The sequence below is a fragment of the Bombus vosnesenskii genome, unplaced genomic scaffold (assembly GCF_011952255.1).
Source record: "Bombus vosnesenskii isolate JDL3184/JDL3185 unplaced genomic scaffold, Bvos_JDL3184-5_v1.1 scf7180000013293, whole genome shotgun sequence".
Taxonomy (NCBI): Eukaryota; Metazoa; Arthropoda; class Insecta; order Hymenoptera; family Apidae; genus Bombus; species Bombus vosnesenskii.
In genome coordinates this window covers 1579778-1595935 of record NW_022882944.1, presented here as the reverse complement: position 1 = coordinate 1595935, position 16158 = coordinate 1579778, and the positions used below count along the sequence as shown (strand labels likewise).

General features: G+C 33.7%; 4 protein-coding genes across 9 annotated transcripts in view; 2 read left to right on the top strand and 2 right to left on the bottom strand.

Annotated features, from left to right (window-relative positions):
- LOC117232715 (IQ motif and SEC7 domain-containing protein 2) overlaps window positions 1-3204 on the bottom strand; it is a 143047-nt gene extending 139843 nt beyond the window's left edge. For 2 of the 3 annotated variants that reach the window (XM_033492291.1, XM_033492293.1), the window contains exon 1: window positions 2640-3203. In XM_033492291.1, coding sequence (XP_033348182.1) covers window positions 2640-2869 — 230 coding nt within the window. In that variant the 5' untranslated portion in view covers window positions 2870-3203. Of the gene's footprint in view, window positions 1-2639 lie in introns of all 3 variants that reach the window. The other variant, XM_033492294.1, reaches the window with a different exon arrangement.
- A 1831-nt stretch (window positions 3205-5035) lies between these two features.
- LOC117232731 (myotubularin-related protein 14) lies at window positions 5036-9700 on the top strand. The gene is made up of 6 exons (XM_033492324.1): window positions 5036-6828; window positions 6917-7473; window positions 7938-8257; window positions 8348-8810; window positions 8883-9218; window positions 9309-9700. Exons 1-6 carry the CDS (start codon window positions 6742-6744, stop codon window positions 9475-9477), a joined length of 1932 nt encoding a protein of 643 aa, XP_033348215.1. The 5' UTR covers window positions 5036-6741; the 3' UTR covers window positions 9478-9700.
- A 251-nt stretch (window positions 9701-9951) lies between these two features.
- On the bottom strand, window positions 9952-11363 carry LOC117232732 (peroxisome biogenesis factor 10). Its single transcript, XM_033492325.1, has 3 exons — window positions 10742-11363; window positions 10410-10661; window positions 9952-10337 (listed from the first exon to the last, which is right to left on the bottom strand). Exons 1-3 carry the CDS (start codon window positions 11027-11029, stop codon window positions 10020-10022), a joined length of 858 nt encoding a protein of 285 aa, XP_033348216.1. The 5' UTR covers window positions 11030-11363; the 3' UTR covers window positions 9952-10019.
- Window positions 11364-13114: 1751 nt separating this feature from the next.
- The window catches only part of LOC117232864 (ras-related protein Rap1), a 70277-nt gene continuing 67233 nt past the window's right edge, over window positions 13115-16158 (top strand). For 2 of the 4 annotated variants that reach the window (XM_033492574.1, XM_033492572.1), the window contains exon 1: window positions 13116-13830. The gene's annotated coding sequence lies outside the window, so the exon portion shown is untranslated. Of the gene's footprint in view, window positions 13831-16158 lie in introns of all 4 variants that reach the window. The other 2 variants (XM_033492573.1, XM_033492571.1) reach the window with 2 other exon arrangements.

Here is a 16158-nt window from a genome sequence, read left to right as displayed (position 1 = left end):
TATAACGCATGTATAATGTATAAACTTGGAAAACATACGGACAACGTTGATCTGTTAAATGCTTAATTACATAATCCGCTACGACTGCCACGAAATAACGGAGAAAATCGATGCATAACATTCCACGGGCAGAAATTTTCAATGATGCAACTTTTACTAATTAGATTATGCGATGAAAATCGCACGAAACCGGTGAACCAACGAACGAAATAAATCGCTTCCTCGAAAATTTCTGTTGTCCGAGTTTTAATAAATTAATAGGAAAACACGTGTAACGACTTATATAGAAAAACGTTCCTTCGCGTTATGCTACTTTACGTTCTTTCGTTATCGTAAAATTAAATTGGTTCCTGATATCGTATAATGTTTCGCGAGACACGCAACGTTATTCAAAACCGATGAACAACTTTAGCGATTATGAAATTTCCACTCGATCAGAAGTTTCGCTGGAAAATTCCATACGCCGCGTGTATACTCATCCCCGATCACCAAACCGATCCGCATCGTTTATTTCATCGCGAGAATACCAGACGCAGTTAATTAAAAAGACTATCATAAAAGATTTCGCCGAGAAAGAAGAATAATGTTTTAAATTTACATATTAAGAGATGGAAATTCTTTAGCCTTCTATTATTTATCGTTGAGGTTATCGCGGTATATTCACACACACACATATATATATGTGTGTGTGTGAATAACAAATTAGTAGTATCGATAAATAGACACAATCGTACGAAATTTCGTTTAAAAATACTCGACGACTGTAGTGCCACCGAGTTTGATAATATCGGTTACGATTTACGATATACGATCATAAACGGTTCTGATTGCACTAAGAAATAATCGTAAATCAAAATGCTTGTTCATTTGAAAGAATTAAAAATATGTTACTTCATTTTCAGTTACTAAATATAGTAATAATATATATATATATTATATACATGATTTTTAAACCATATATATATATAAAGTATTTTACTAAATGATTTAAAAATCATGTAATGTTACATTGTGCTATAGAGCAATAAAAATAAAGTTTAGATCTAATCTCCCTCGATAAACTCTTAAGAAGACCTAATATTTCGCTAAACAATAAAAATGATTCGAAAATGTTGTATTACATTAAAATGTAAGTATGAAATAATAATTTAAAGATGATTAAGGAGAAAGAAGTTCTTAATTTACAGTATCTTCTATGTAGCCCGTTTATTAATGATGGTCGGTAATAACAAAATGGCGTATAATTTTATGACGAAACAAACTATGTACTTAGATCAGTTTAATATCTCCGCATCAGTGAGCAACGTTCGCGAAAGGCGTTAATTTAAAGTGTCGATAAGTATCGCGTGAAAGATACCAGAAGCAAAGAGCCGCTGATCCATTATTTATACGCCACTGCATTTCCACGCTGATATACGGACGCTTTGCTGAATTATAACCACGAAACCTTCACCTATGCTTGTGTAACATAATCGCGACAACACAACCGGCGTGACGCGTCAACAATTTCTTCGCTATAAGGACTACGTGTCATTGTACCGATCCGAATTGTAGTAAACACCGTGCTCTTTCCATGAATTCGAATAATATTACATTAGAATTTCACATTTCCAATTACGAATTAATATTTCACACGTATACGTATGTATAATTATAGTATATGTGTGTATAATTTTATAAGAACTTATATAGTAGAATATAATATATAAGGTGACGAATAAAGGAAATAGGTATTGACGAAGTTATGTTAGACAAAGATGTAAATATCAATTTCAGTTATTCACATGGTATACAAATACTATCGCAATTCTTTCGTATTATACGAATCATGCAAGGTTCCACTATATTTCTACTGATAATATAAATAGAAAGAAATCTGTCAGTTAGGAAACGAGTATCTTTTTATTTCCGAAAAAATTTGTCGAAAATAATCTATTAAATATATCTATACATATTTACAACGCGTCGTATCTATTCATTCTACCGGTATTGTATATGTATATAACCTTTTTCGCTTTATACACTGGATAATGGATGGGACACTGCATAAATCGCATACCATATATTCTAACGAACACAATAAATCACGAAAGTATTCAAACACTTACCACAGAATGTTTTTATCAATAAATATATCAAATATGTATCGTATATAAAAGAGGTTAATCCGCAAATGCTATATAATATTAAGAGAATATCTCGAGAAAGTTTTGAAGAAAGATTGCCAAAAAGAAAGAACTAGATTTCGTTAAAAATTTAATTAACGATATGCATGCAATTATTTTATGAAAAAGGAATGGCTACAAAATATGAACTACAACGTGATATTAATTAATAATACCGTATGAATATTTTTGTCTCAACGAGATGTTACCATTGTGTGAATCTCGTTTCATTATAAGTTACCAAAGAGTTTAATTAAAATATGTTTCTGTAAATTTAATATTGCGAGTCCCTGTTCATAACACACAATTACATATAATTTGAATATCTTTAATCATATAAAAAATATTTCTCTCTTTATTTCCACGTTCCAATTGTCTACATGCTTTTGTCTCTCACTGTACATAATATGTTTCTGGGAGTGTTGAAATACTTTCGTCAACCACTGTAAATACAATAAACTTGAAAGAAAATACCTGTCATCCAATAGACGCGTAAGATCAGTCATCTCGCGCTCGAACTTAAATTTTGACACCTCGCACAGAAGGGCGTCACGTTCTCCGATGACTTCTGAAAGTTCACGTTGCAGCCTCTCGATCTCTGCATATTGCCGGCTGATCAGTTGATTCTTCTCCTCGAGGATGCTCTCGACGTCGGGGTCCAGAAGACCGGCCGGGTCACCGACACTTCCCAATACCGCGCTCATACCGTTTGTTTACTTTCACTGAGCCGCACCACACACGTTTTCGTCCCGTACTCGTTCGGCACTGGTACTCCGCCAACGTTTTCCACCGATTAGATAAAAAAAATCAACGACGATCACGAATGGCACGCGCGTCCACTATCAGCACGCGCCACGCGAACGAACGCCCCCGTCCCCATAACCAATACGAATATCACGCAGGATAGACGCTCTGCCCGTGAAAAAATCAACAAAGAATCATCCACGGCGCGGTACACCGTTTCAGCGCGTACTCGCCATCTTACATCTATTGCCACCTCTCGGCCGAATGCCAGTCCTGATTCACGATCGTTCCCGTGTTCCAATTCCGCCGGATCGTTTGTCCAGGGATACTTTCACACATGCGCATGCGCGCACCGCTGGAATGGTCTCGTTCCATTCCTAGCAAGGACCAACGAGAATTTCTAGCACCTGACATCTGGTAGCGGAACCGAGAATTTGAAAATTTAAATTGACTTCAATAGAATTATTGTTGATATTTTTACTTATTTTTAAGAATGATTTTTAGATTTAAGGAAAAGGGTATTGTTATTTGTATTTTCTCGTGTTCTGAATGGTTTAACATCGAAGAGATTTGATGGTATTTTGAAGAGAATTATTTTTATATATATTGAAGAATGAGTTTGTTGTAATTCGTAGAGGTAACGCTTAGGGCTTCGAAGACACACTGACCGATTCTAGAAATTGAAAGTTAAGGAAAGTGGTTGTTGAACTGCGAACGTTTATGCAAATTATATTTTCATGAATAAAGAAATATAAGCTAAACAAAAGTTTCTTTCACTTATTATATAATCCTGCACATTTTTACGCTTAAATGTCGTAGAAATACATAAATATTCTATTAATTATCTTACTAATTATTTTTCAAATTTTCTTTCTACCATAAATATCTATTTGTCAGAAATAAACAGGTGGAAGAGTAATTTATCCAATAAAGAAGTTCTATTGGGTAGAAACGATAAACATGGTTGATATGTTTACCGTTTCAGAGGCTTACATGCCTTAGATTGGTAAAGCACTGTACCATTTCAAACTGAAACTGTTTGTTACTAAATGTTTGTTAATAAACAGAATACTTAAATTCAAATTGTATGATTTTTATTTCATTTTCTTTTAATAATAACAATTTGTCGATTATCTATCATTTATAATAACTATTTGATAAACATTTTTAGAGCGTTGTTTCTTTAAGAAAATGTTACTGTCTAAAAACTTTAATATTAGCAAAAGCGTCAATTAGAAAGAATTTTCGGTTACGTTTTTATGTAGATTTACATATCTTCTCTTGTACGATAAGACACACTATTTACATCTTCGTAATATTACGAACTCATATAGCGATGTCTCAAATTCAAAATTAAAATGATTATAAAATTCTGTTTTATAGATTTAAACACAATTATCAAGGATTTTCTAGAACATTGATGTTTTTTTACATTTTTTAAATCACCAAATGTAAAGACTTAAGAATTTTGTAAAAAAATTTTGCTTTGCAATCTCGCTTTGACAGCAATGTATAAGACTCATTGCTGCTACAGTTTGAATAGATGTAAAACTCGGAGGATTTCTTGGAATTATTTGCATAAATGAATATAAAACTAATGAATTCTTTGTGTAAATCAGCAACTCTTAAAATGTAACGTATCATTTAAATAATTTTAAAAAATATGAATATGTGAAAAATCCATAATGATAATATTCAAATGTATATGATACCGTATAATATGCGAATTTATTAATCCTCAAATATAAATTTTGTAAATTTCAACTAACAACTGTTCTATTTAATAGAAATACAAGTAAAACTATATATATTATAGTACATTTCGTACTATTTTACATTTATGAAATAAAATTTATTAAAAGTATAGAAATTTTACTAGATTTAGAAGATTAATTTTTACATTTTAGGCATTCAATGTATTTTGAAGCTATGGAATTCTTTCTAAATGTAATAACTAGAAATGTATGAGATTTATACTGTAAATTTTGAAACATTGACCCAAACAAATTCCAGGTCGAATATAATATAAACGTAATTAATTAGTCTAATTTATGATCCCATTATCTCTAATATTTAAAGATGATAGCTTTTAAGAACTAGAACTACAGCATCAAGAATATAAAATTGGCTATACCACCGGAGCAAAAGCACGCGTTCTCCACATTGCAAAAATAGGTTATCTTTCTACGCTGCGTTTCACTTCGTACTTTCGTCCTGCCAGACGAGTAGTTTTCTCATCGCTGATGTATCGTACGATAAAAACGAAAGATACGGTTGTTACATACAAATTAAGATCATTTTTCCGTTGTTCATTGTCGCGTGGGTGAAAGAACAAATAATCAAGGTCGACGTACTGTATTGTGATAGCCAGAGATCGACAGGCGAAGAAGAAGAGAGACACGCTCTCTTGTCCTTTTAAATAACTATAATCTTTAAATGCGACACGTGAACGGTGATAAGAAGATAACAGATTTTTCGGTGTACAACCGAGGAAAAGTAACGAACAAGGCGAAAAAGGATGACAGTGTATTCGGGACAGATTCGAATTGATGCGTGTAACGTGAAACAGATTTTCTCGGGTGTGATGTTTAGGTTATCTCGTCGGATCGAGATTGGAACACGATGAGATACCATGGATATTCGCCGTGACGAACTTTTCGTTTTCACGTTCGAACTACCGTTTCATGCGCATTTTTTAATGAATTTCATAAGGCAATATTAATTGTGTGCCCACTACGATGAAAGCAGCGTGCATGACTTGAAGGTTAAGTCTTTCCAACGAAAGCGTTCTTGAACCATTGTTACGATGATTATTGTTGCTCAAATTCCTGCTTAAATACTTTTGTAAACGGAACACAAAGTTCTCCGTTTGACTTCTGTTGTGTCGATAAATAAAAAAAAATTATTTTTGCGGCACGAAGTCCAGTTCGAAATTCAAATTTTATGATTTAATATAAAAGAAAAAATAATAACAAAAGGAAAGGATACTTACGATTTAAATAATAGAGTGAAGCTATTAAGTGTAAATTTGTCGAACTAACGGAAATAAATGAGATATAATACATGATATTCGAACTCCGATGATCAAGACGTTACCGCATTGTTTCATCGCTATAATTTGTACATGAAAGAAGAAGCTTGTTAAACGATAATTTATAAATTTAAGATTACTTTATTTATTATAATACGTCGACGCGTATGAAAGAGAAATATATATATATGTATATTTCCGTTAAATAAGCGATCGAAGAATCGTAGATTTTATTCTTTAAAAGAGTAATAGTGCTATTAATACAATGTGCAACTGTGTAATGTTTGTTTAATAATATTTTACGATGATCGTTTATATTTATTTGAAAATAATTGTACAAACATTAAAACGTTTTTTGAGGTGAAAATTCATGCTTTCTTCTATAACTTTAATTATCAATACTTTTTATTTTTCTGACAATCAGCATGAGTTTATTTTATAAACATTCTGTTAATAAAATCACCATCATATTCTAGAATTAAAGCATTCATGTATTCTCTAACTAATATGATGCTCTCATAGACCTTAGAATCTTATTATGTTTACATTTAAGGCAATGTCCTTTACGCTTAATAAGAAATCATGACAAGTAGAAAAAAAAGCTTTAAATTGTGATGTGGTATATTTTAAATACAGTATTTGTGCCATTTCTCTCATGCACAAGACATTGGCTACAATTAATGATTCATGAGCATCCTTATGAAAATTATAGAAACTTAGGACCACTTTAGAAAAGAAACCAAAAATTGTCCCTTAGTTTGAAAGTTTGGATACCACATACTTGAAAAACCTGCTTCAATCATGACAGAAATTAACATCCAAGATTTACAGGACCTTCTTGTACACTTCTCGAAAAATACCTATAGAGCCAAGGATGCAGACAACAAGGTAACTTTTCTTATTTATAAATTAACAAACTTATGAATTAATCTTTCTGCTTTATGATATCACACAATAATTTTTTTTTTGTTTCTAGAGTCAAGCAATCATGCAAAGATGTCTGCTGCTCACTGATTTAGATTATACTCATTCTATCATAAACAATAATGGAGGTGATCTCAGTGCACACTATCCCAGCCATCTTATCATTTTAGAATATGAGAAGTGTAGGAATCCAAATTTGTGTGATACGCCGCCACCACTGCCACGCACATCAGAAACTATATACGAAAATATGTATGATCCTAATAAATTGAAGGAATTGATAAAAAGTGCTAGATTCGCCAGGTGTCGTTCAAGATTTCCACTGCCGGTAATATTGTATAAAGGTAGACATGTATGCAGATCGGCTACTTTGTCTGGTGGACCAGAAATTTATGGTAGATCTGGGCTAGATTATTTATTTGCTGGTAGTGAAGGAACAGTTTCTATTGAACAACAAGTAGATGAACCTCGCGCGAGTGACTCTGTACTTAGTGACTGGCAATTGTTTGATAAAGTTAGGCACCAAGACATCAAGCTTTTGAAAACTCTTAACGTAGGAATTATTATTGATTTTATGGTCGAGAAGAAGAAAGTCAAGTTTGGAATGAAGTAAGTAATCAATTTTTACGGCAATATTTGTTGCATGCATTAATTGTGAAAATAATGTCTTTCAGATAATACCTTCTCCCATTCTTTGATTTAACATTGTTTGCAATATTAGTAAAATAAAATTAATTGCTTGAAATAGCATAAAATAAATCGTAGAATAATATTCTTAATCTTAATTGTAAATTAGTTTTTTGTTATTAATAGCTAGCTTGTATATTAAAATATTTTTAAATATTGTTTGAATATAGTACAATAGATTTTCATTAATGCTCTTGTGATCAAAGAATTGCTTGGACACAAAGAGATTTAGAAATAAAAAACAAGCAGAGTTATGTAGGAATGCAGTCTTTCAGTTTTTCAGAGTCAACAAAGTTTCATAGTAGTTAATAACACGATCAGTATTTTTTATCTTACGAATCCACTTTTAGAGAAACTTAAACAGAGCTCTTTTGTTCGGTACCCAGCGTGACATCCTCAGAGAAAGTAGACAAAGAGAAGAGGTACTCTGACTTCACCCTAATTTCACTGCCATATCCTGGATGTGAATTCTTCAGGGAGTTTAGAGAAAATGATTACTTGGCCCAAGGCTTGGTATTTGATTGGTCTCAGACCCATGTAGACGCGCAGATTGGTGTGCCAGCAGATTCAATTTCTACTCAGTTACAAATCCATTGGGATCAATATCAAGTCTGGGATCTAGTAAAATTAACTCAAAATTATTTAAAACTGATATTAAGATATTTGAGCGACAGTAGCAGTGGAATATTAATTCATTGTATCTCAGGTATGCATTTCTCCTAACAAATAACGATTTTTTAATTTAATTAATAACGAATAATTACGTAACATAATCAGAATTAAACTCTGTTTATAGGATGGGATCGCACACCTTTATTTACTTCATTATTGAGGATCAGTTTGTGGGCTGATGGTGTAATTCACACATCACTGAACGCGCATCAGATTCTTTACTATACCATAGCATACGATTGGATGCTGTTTGGCCATGATTTAGAGGATCGACTAAGCAAAGGAGAGGAAATATTCTTCTTTTGCTTTTATTTTTTAAAGCACATTCATGAGGAAGAGTTTAGTATTCATCTGCGTCATGGCAGATCTAGGCACTTGGTTTTACGCAACGACAGTGACTCACAGTCAGACAACGCTATGTTCGATAACGAATCGGTAGTGACATTGAGTTCAGTTAGTTCCAACTTAAGTCTGAATAGTTGGTGTAGTTCTGTTAGTCAAAATAGCAGAGATAGCCAAGATAACAATCCACCAGCTGTGTTTCATTGTTCTTCCGGAGAAAGTCAAGACGACTATCCTACTAATGGGTACATACACTTTCTTTCTTATCGTATTTAGTATACATTTCTCTCCAATTAATTTAATTGCTCATTTTATAGGAGCGTGGTACCATGGTCAATTCATACTTCTCCAAATAAAGAAGGAATTGCTCATGGATCACGGTCACCTTTGCCACCTAATCGGACTTCTCCCGTCGCAGTTCCCGTACCTGGACGTCTTCGACAACGAAACGAATCCTCTTCGTCTGGTGGTTCATGGCAGATGATATCCGGAACCGGAAGTTTACGTGGTTCTACAACTGCTAATGCTCCGATTATAGACGCAATGGCATGTAGTTCACTTACGAAACACTTCGGTGAAAATTATACCGTACATACGTCCCAAGAATCAAGCACGACAATTATCGAGGATGAAGTATTTGCGTCGTTGGCACAGTAAGTACCATAAAGATTTTTAATTACCATAAAGTGTTTTTTATTCAATAAAACGAATTACGATTTCTACGTTTAACGTTTCTATTCTAGATCCCGCAAAGAAAAGTTACAGTGTTTAAGAAGAATATTTTACAACGCTTATAGTCAAACTGTTGGGTTCCGAATGAAGGATAATTCCGAATCTGTTGGCTTTGGTCAGCTACTAGGAAACTTTGCTGAGAAAGTTGGAATTCTTTCCGTTCAACGCACATCCTTGTGACTATAACATCATTAACTTCTCATACCCTCTCTTCCCATCAGCGCAATTATAAGTTTACTGTTATCAATTGTTTGACTCAATTTAGAATTTTATAAGAACGCTATACAATGAAAATAAAACAATTGTACATTGTCGTTTATGCGAATAATGCGTTGTTATACAAAAAAGAAAGAATAGCGTGTAATCGCGTGACATGAATAAAAACTTGATATTTTTGTATATATATATAATATTTATATGTATATATATGTATATATCTATATATGTATATATATATATGTAAATGCGTGCGAGTGTCTACTAGTTTTGCTTTATAATTTACTGACGATACATGTATGTGTATTTGCGACTGCCATCTGTATAAAAACGTTATTTGCACAGATGGTAATTAATGTTCAAAACAAAACAAAATTATAAGAATGTTAAAACGTACAAAATAGTGCTAGTGTGGATCATTTATCCCTAACTTAGTAATTAGTGTAAAAAAGAAACATCTGCATGTTGTTTTTTATTAATTTCTCTTTATAAGTAGTTAAAAATATTTACAAATTCATTACATGCACTATTCTAGTAGGTACAACATGTTCTCTACAGAGTGGACACTGTGGTTTAGTATTCAACCAATCAGTAAGGCAAAACCAACAAAACAAATGACCACAGGGTGTGGTAGTTGTTGGCACTTTTTCAAGGCACAACTGGCACATCAGCTTACTATGTTTCTCAGTGACTGTCAAGTATTTATTAAAAGGGCTTTCACTGTCCTTGCTTTGCCAGATCTTTAGTGCACACTGTGCAAGCGTAGCAATTCCTAATAATTTTAATCCCCAACTGATAGTATCAGTAGGCCGATGACCATATACCTTTAAATTTAAAAGAAACTAGTAGAGAATATCTCAACCACCATCATAATAATATTATTGTGTAAAAATTACCTTTGCATAATCTACTCGTGCTATTCTTTTGCCCAAACTGTAATAGTGACCAAACATATAAAATAGTCCCTTGTGCACTAATATGAAAATAGGTATCATAGTATACATTTTTGTTATGAAAGAATTTAAAAATATTGCAGCTGCAGGAGTTAATTTACTATGAGGATGATTGACTGATAATTCTAATCTTTTTAGTAATCTTATCAATGCTTTCTCTCCAAGGCATTCTAAAATTACTGCCAGTACCCTTGCCTGAATAATAAGTTAAATATTGCATGTTAATAGAGCTTAGTGCATTGTGTTTGGAATACTTTTAAAGTATTTTAACATACATATATAGATGGAACTTTTTGAGCATCTAAGTTGGCCTGCACAATTCCAGTGTATTCTTCTCCTAACGTCTGGTTCCCCAATCCCGAGGTAAAAAAGAAATAAATTAACTTGAATGGAATGTCTGAGTGTATCAGGGGTAGCAAGCCAATTCGCCTTTCAAGAATTTGTAGAACATCCGCGATCTTTTCTCGTAGATATTTAACAAAGTCATCGTCCCTCTGATGTGATCGTAGAATTTCGGCTTGACTCGCAATTTTTAACTTTCGAATTCTTTTCTTTACTTCCATTTTTGGTGAACAACTTGTTAAACTTTCTTTGTACGAAAAATTATGAAATACGATCGCTTTGTTGAATTAAACACGAAGAAACCACCAATATTAAAAATAACACTCATTGAATTAATGAATAATGACAAGTAAAATTATTCGAAATAATATACATATATAACCTCAAACATTTAAAAGAATCTTATCACTTTGTTTCTTATTGACCTCTAACGTGACAATTAGAATAAAAATATGTATTTGTTATCTACTAAATGTTAGAGAAAAGTAATAAAAAACCATGTAAATACATGTTTCATAAAAATTAAAGAATATCGTCAAAATTATATCACGCAGTTGCGCGACGAACGTCAATCATAGAGTGCACAATCAACGTGAAACAAATTTTTTGCAAGTTCAAATTATTTTTATCTGACAATTTCCATTTTCAATACAGTATAATACTATCTTAATTTTCAAAAAATTAATTTTTTAAACATTTTATTTATAATAAGAAATACACATACACGTATACAATTTAAGTATATGTGTTCCATATATGTATAGACACACATTTATAATACTAAGAACATAAAATATCTAATATACGTAAACCAAACAAATATATCCTATTTTAATTCATAAATAAAGAATTATAGACTTCTTTGCATATTTGACACACCATATAGTGATAATGAAATTTAAAAAATGGAAAAACTCACCAGTGTTGTAATATTTCGTTATTTCAAGTAATTAAGTGATTGAAAGGAAATGCACTGCTCTTTAAACTATTTAACAACTAATAACACCAATTATTTACTTCTAACGTCATTATAAATTAATAATAAGATAAAAAACGAAGCATAAAAACGATTTGAAAAGCAAGAAACAAATGTCTGCTGTAAAGAATTTGAATACGATTACGTGCATTTCCCTAGACAAGAAACGTAACTAGTTGGTTACTTATAAACGCCCGAAAATTGTTGCAACTTTTTTCATTTTAAAACACTGCTGCCATTTTTAATTAATTCTATAACATAAGCACGTTATATGCATTCTAATAATCAATTTATTACTAATATATAAATTCTAATCCACACAAATGACTAATATTTCAATAACTTAATTCATAATGAATTAATATTGCCGGTAAAATCGTTGATTGTGAGAACTTTAGACTTGCAACTTTATTGCCCCATTTAGTTCTTTTATTGTTAAATTAAATTTTTTTCTTATTCACTAAATGAATAAGAATAATATTTTATGTATACTTCAAACTAAGCTTTGGAAATTTCTTGTTTTATACCAATAACGATAAAATTTAACAAGAGTTTTCATATTACATCATAATTTGAATTTTGGGAATTAAGGGAATTGCATTATAATTTGGATTATGGAAACTCAGAATGGGGTAGCTTAAAGGTAAATATGTCTTATAAATTTTTCTAGGTAACTTTTCTCTTTCAAGGTTCTGGGGCAAATGCTGAACTGTTCGACTCAATTCTCTTGCCAGAAGTTACATCGTCTTCTTCAGTTTGTGACCAAATCCTTCTAAGACATTCTTATCACCCTACATGCACTGTAGGACACCCTGTTATCAGGCCGGAACACATGTGTGCGCATTTCTGAGAATTAATTAGGAAAATATTGGGTTGCCACTCATCACCCAAAACTATAACATAACATACGCGCATCTTAACTACCTGTCATCACCATGCCTATGCTTATGGATATTGGTAGCCCGATCGTTCTTCTGAGACCTTGACACGTGCCGTCGCCTCCATAAAGGACACGATGCTAACATTACAATACCTTCGTGTAAGCTCGACATCTTGTTATATCTATTTGACAGGATTTAAAACGTTCAAACTCGTTTCCCTTAAAATTGTAATTTTCAAGTTGTTGCAGCAAATGAGCGATCTGTATAGAAAATTTCAAACTTCGCTCCCAATTTACATATCGATACCGCCAAATCTAAAAAGAAAGCTAAATTCACACGACAGCGGAAACCGTATTTCAATTGTTATCGACGCAGCACTGACCGCCATAAGTCGGTAAGGCAGACGCGTGCCGCGTATGTGCCACTGAGCACGGCCATCTTCGCAGTCTACGTAGCTGCATAGTCTGAGACGGAGGGCAAAGCGGCGAGCAGCAGAGAGGCATCGCCCTAGATAACGGTAGAATCGTGGGCTGGTGTCGTGCTGCTTTTCGCGAAAGTGCTTTGGAAAACCGAGAGGAACCGTATCGAGGCCGTTCGACCGTATCTAGTAAAATCATTATCCAAACTGAGGTTGTTATCCGGTGGTGTGTGGAAGACCCGCCTCGAGCCAGTGATTATCGGCTCATCGAGGCGATCGTATAGAGGACCGTGCCCTAAGGAGCTTTGGTGCACCCGCGGCGCGCGAGATTTTCGACCGAGTGCGGAATTTTCTCAGCCACCGGTGGAGCACGTTTCGTTTCGTTCGTAGCGACTATATCTGGTTCGTGGCGACCGTATTAGTCGGCACCAGTCCACGGATTCTCCCCGCGGTCGCTTTCGATGTGTTCACTACGCGTACGGGACGACGAACCGACCAGCACAGGAGTAGGAAGCGAGTAATCGCCGGAGAATCTCTGTAGATTGGGATATAGTGGGCCGTGGACAAGGACGGAGAACGTACGATAGAGAGGGAGGGAGACGAAGAGAGTGTAACGAAGGAGTGCGCGAGGAAGAAAGAGAGGGACGAATACGAGAGTGCGATAGAGGGCCATTAGATCCGAGGGGTACACGGGTGTACGAGTCGAGTACGCCAAACAGATTCAACGAATATTTTCGAAGGTGCAAGGTAAGGGAAAAAAACCAATGTGTCTCTATAGGGATAATATAGTTTTCTAAAAAAAGAACAGCGTCCATACCCCCCTGCGAGGTCGTCGTGGCGTGGCACGCCAGGCAAACGCCGCCGGAAATCATGCACGGTGGCCGCCCGCGCGTTTTCTCAGGCGGTGCCCGATTCTTTGCTAGATTTCTAAGATTAGAATCACATCTCTCTATCTATTATCGTATTTATATATATTCTCGTTTGCAACTTGTTCTTACGTGGATTGGTTATTAACACATTGACTGCCATGGTGGTCATGTGGGGTGACTCATATTTTACTAAATTTTTTGGAGCGATTAAAATAAGATCAATTTCGTGGACTACCGAATTTCGAATAATGTGATTTGGATAATATTGTCAGAAAAAAATGTTCAAATACAATATAATATTTGATAAAAATGAAATGTTATGGTGATGTATATTTATTACGACTCTCAAATATATAAAATTCGCATGGCAGTCAATTTGTTAATTGCATATATAGCGATCGTTTTCATGTGACGATATTTCGTTCGCGTACACGCCGGTTTTCCTGTGTCAAATGATGTCGTCTGGGTGGCTGGAAAGGGATCAGGTTTCCTTATAGGTTAGGTTCGTCTATCGGATCGTTTCGTTTCGAGTTTTCGAATTTACGATAAACGTAGTGATTCGTGCGAAAAGTTGCTAGTTTTGAACATATTTTGGCAAAGATGAATAGCGCATGGAGACTCTTTCGAGAATACTTTCGCCTGTTCGTTTTTCTTCTTCTTCTTTTTGACTGTTCGGTGATTCACGTGAGTCACTGGCAGCGCAGGAAGTGACTCGAGAAGAAAGAAACCCGGCAACATGCAACGACGACGCTTTGTGCCTCGGATATTTATTTCTTGTATTTATAAGTATATTTATATAGTTGCACTCGTGTATATGATAGTATAGTGTGAGTGTGTGTACAGTTATTTAGATCGAATTTTATTCGTCTTGCACTCGTGTATCAAACATTCTTATAAAAATCTTTTTTTTTTTTGTATAAGTTTAATATCGCACCAAATGTTCATAGGTATTAGCGACGTTTTTCGTATTTTAGATTTCAGATTTTGTTTACTAAATTTGCTTACTTGAACATTCTATTTTCTTTTTTTATATTGTTTAGAATGGCTCACAGTTCTAATGCCGTTAACAAACTTCATTTCTGTGTTACCTACTAATATTCTTTTTCGATTTCTGTATATAGTTTTTCGAAGTTTACAGTATATGTGATGGAAAACAGTAGCGTTTATTTGTTTACTATGTTTAGAAATTCACTTGTATTTCTTTGTATTGGAGCCGGATTTTTTTATTGCGTATTCTACGCATATATTTAAAGAACTTCTCAAGTTTCTTTGATTCACAGCCATAATATTTTAAAACGTGCGATAGTGTATCATCGTCAATCGATTCGTTATACGTGATTGAACTATTGACTCGAGCGGTGTATGGAATCGTGTATCAATTCTAATGAATTTCCTTCGTGTGAAAATAACGTGTTGTGTTAGTCGCGATAAAAAATTATGGCGTATAATCGACTTTTCTAACCTTACAATGGCACACTTGGTCTTTTATGTTCCCATAAAAATTGTCTATATAAATATATAATATATATATGTATATGGTCGCCTCTACTCTCTAAAATATTTTCGCACTGACACGTATAACTTGAGTAAGTGTGTTAGGAAAAGACGAGCTCGATTTTGAACAATAGAAAGTTTAAGTTAGTACACCCTAGTTTTTGGAAGTGCAAATGTATTTGGCACGACAAAAGAGGTAAGAAAATCATTTTCGTGGACAGTATATTTCTATGTTTAGTGATTCGATTTTTAATTCGAATATTTTGTATAATTTAATGTTTGGCACAATGAACGAATGAATAGGAGACAATTTTTTAAATGTTTGTTAATAGTATTTGGAAATAGTAACACTAAAAATAAATAATTGATTGTTCTGTACGATCTTAAATCGTATCATTAAATATAGTTTTTTTTTATGCAAAATATAAACATCGAGTTTCATAACCTCAAACTGTATGCATAAGATCTGAATCTACATCAATGCATATAAGTAATAATGTACGTATGTATATGGTAGTGTATATAATGTACGTTAATAAAATTATCTAGAATATTTTACATGATTTAAAAGTGTGAAAGTCTCGCCTAACCTAAAAGACTCTAGTGTACAATTTGATAGTCCAAAGTCCACAGACACAGGGTGCCATTACAAGGTTAATTCAACGCACGGAATTTTTGTGATTTTGTGGTTATGTTCCGCGGAGACGTTCTT

Excerpts from the sequence above, each read along its gene's own strand:
- LOC117232732 (XM_033492325.1), bottom strand. The coding sequence starts at position 11,029 with ATGGAAGTAAAGAAAAGAATTCGAAAGTTAAAAATTGCGAGTCAAGCC. Across the intron at positions 10,662-10,741 it reads AAAAAGTTCCATCTATATAT|GCAAGGGTACTGGCAGTAAT; the intron begins GTATGTTAAAAT and ends CTTATTATTCAG. Across the intron at positions 10,338-10,409 it reads CACGAGTAGATTATGCAAAG|GTATATGGTCATCGGCCTAC; the intron begins GTAATTTTTACA and ends TTAAATTTAAAG.
- LOC117232731 (XM_033492324.1), top strand. The coding sequence starts at position 6,742 with ATGACAGAAATTAACATCCAAGATTTACAGGACCTTCTTGTACACTTC. Across the intron at positions 7,474-7,937 it reads AAAGTCAAGTTTGGAATGAA|CGTGACATCCTCAGAGAAAG; the intron begins GTAAGTAATCAA and ends TTCGGTACCCAG. Across the intron at positions 9,219-9,308 it reads GTATTTGCGTCGTTGGCACA|ATCCCGCAAAGAAAAGTTAC; the intron begins GTAAGTACCATA and ends TTTCTATTCTAG.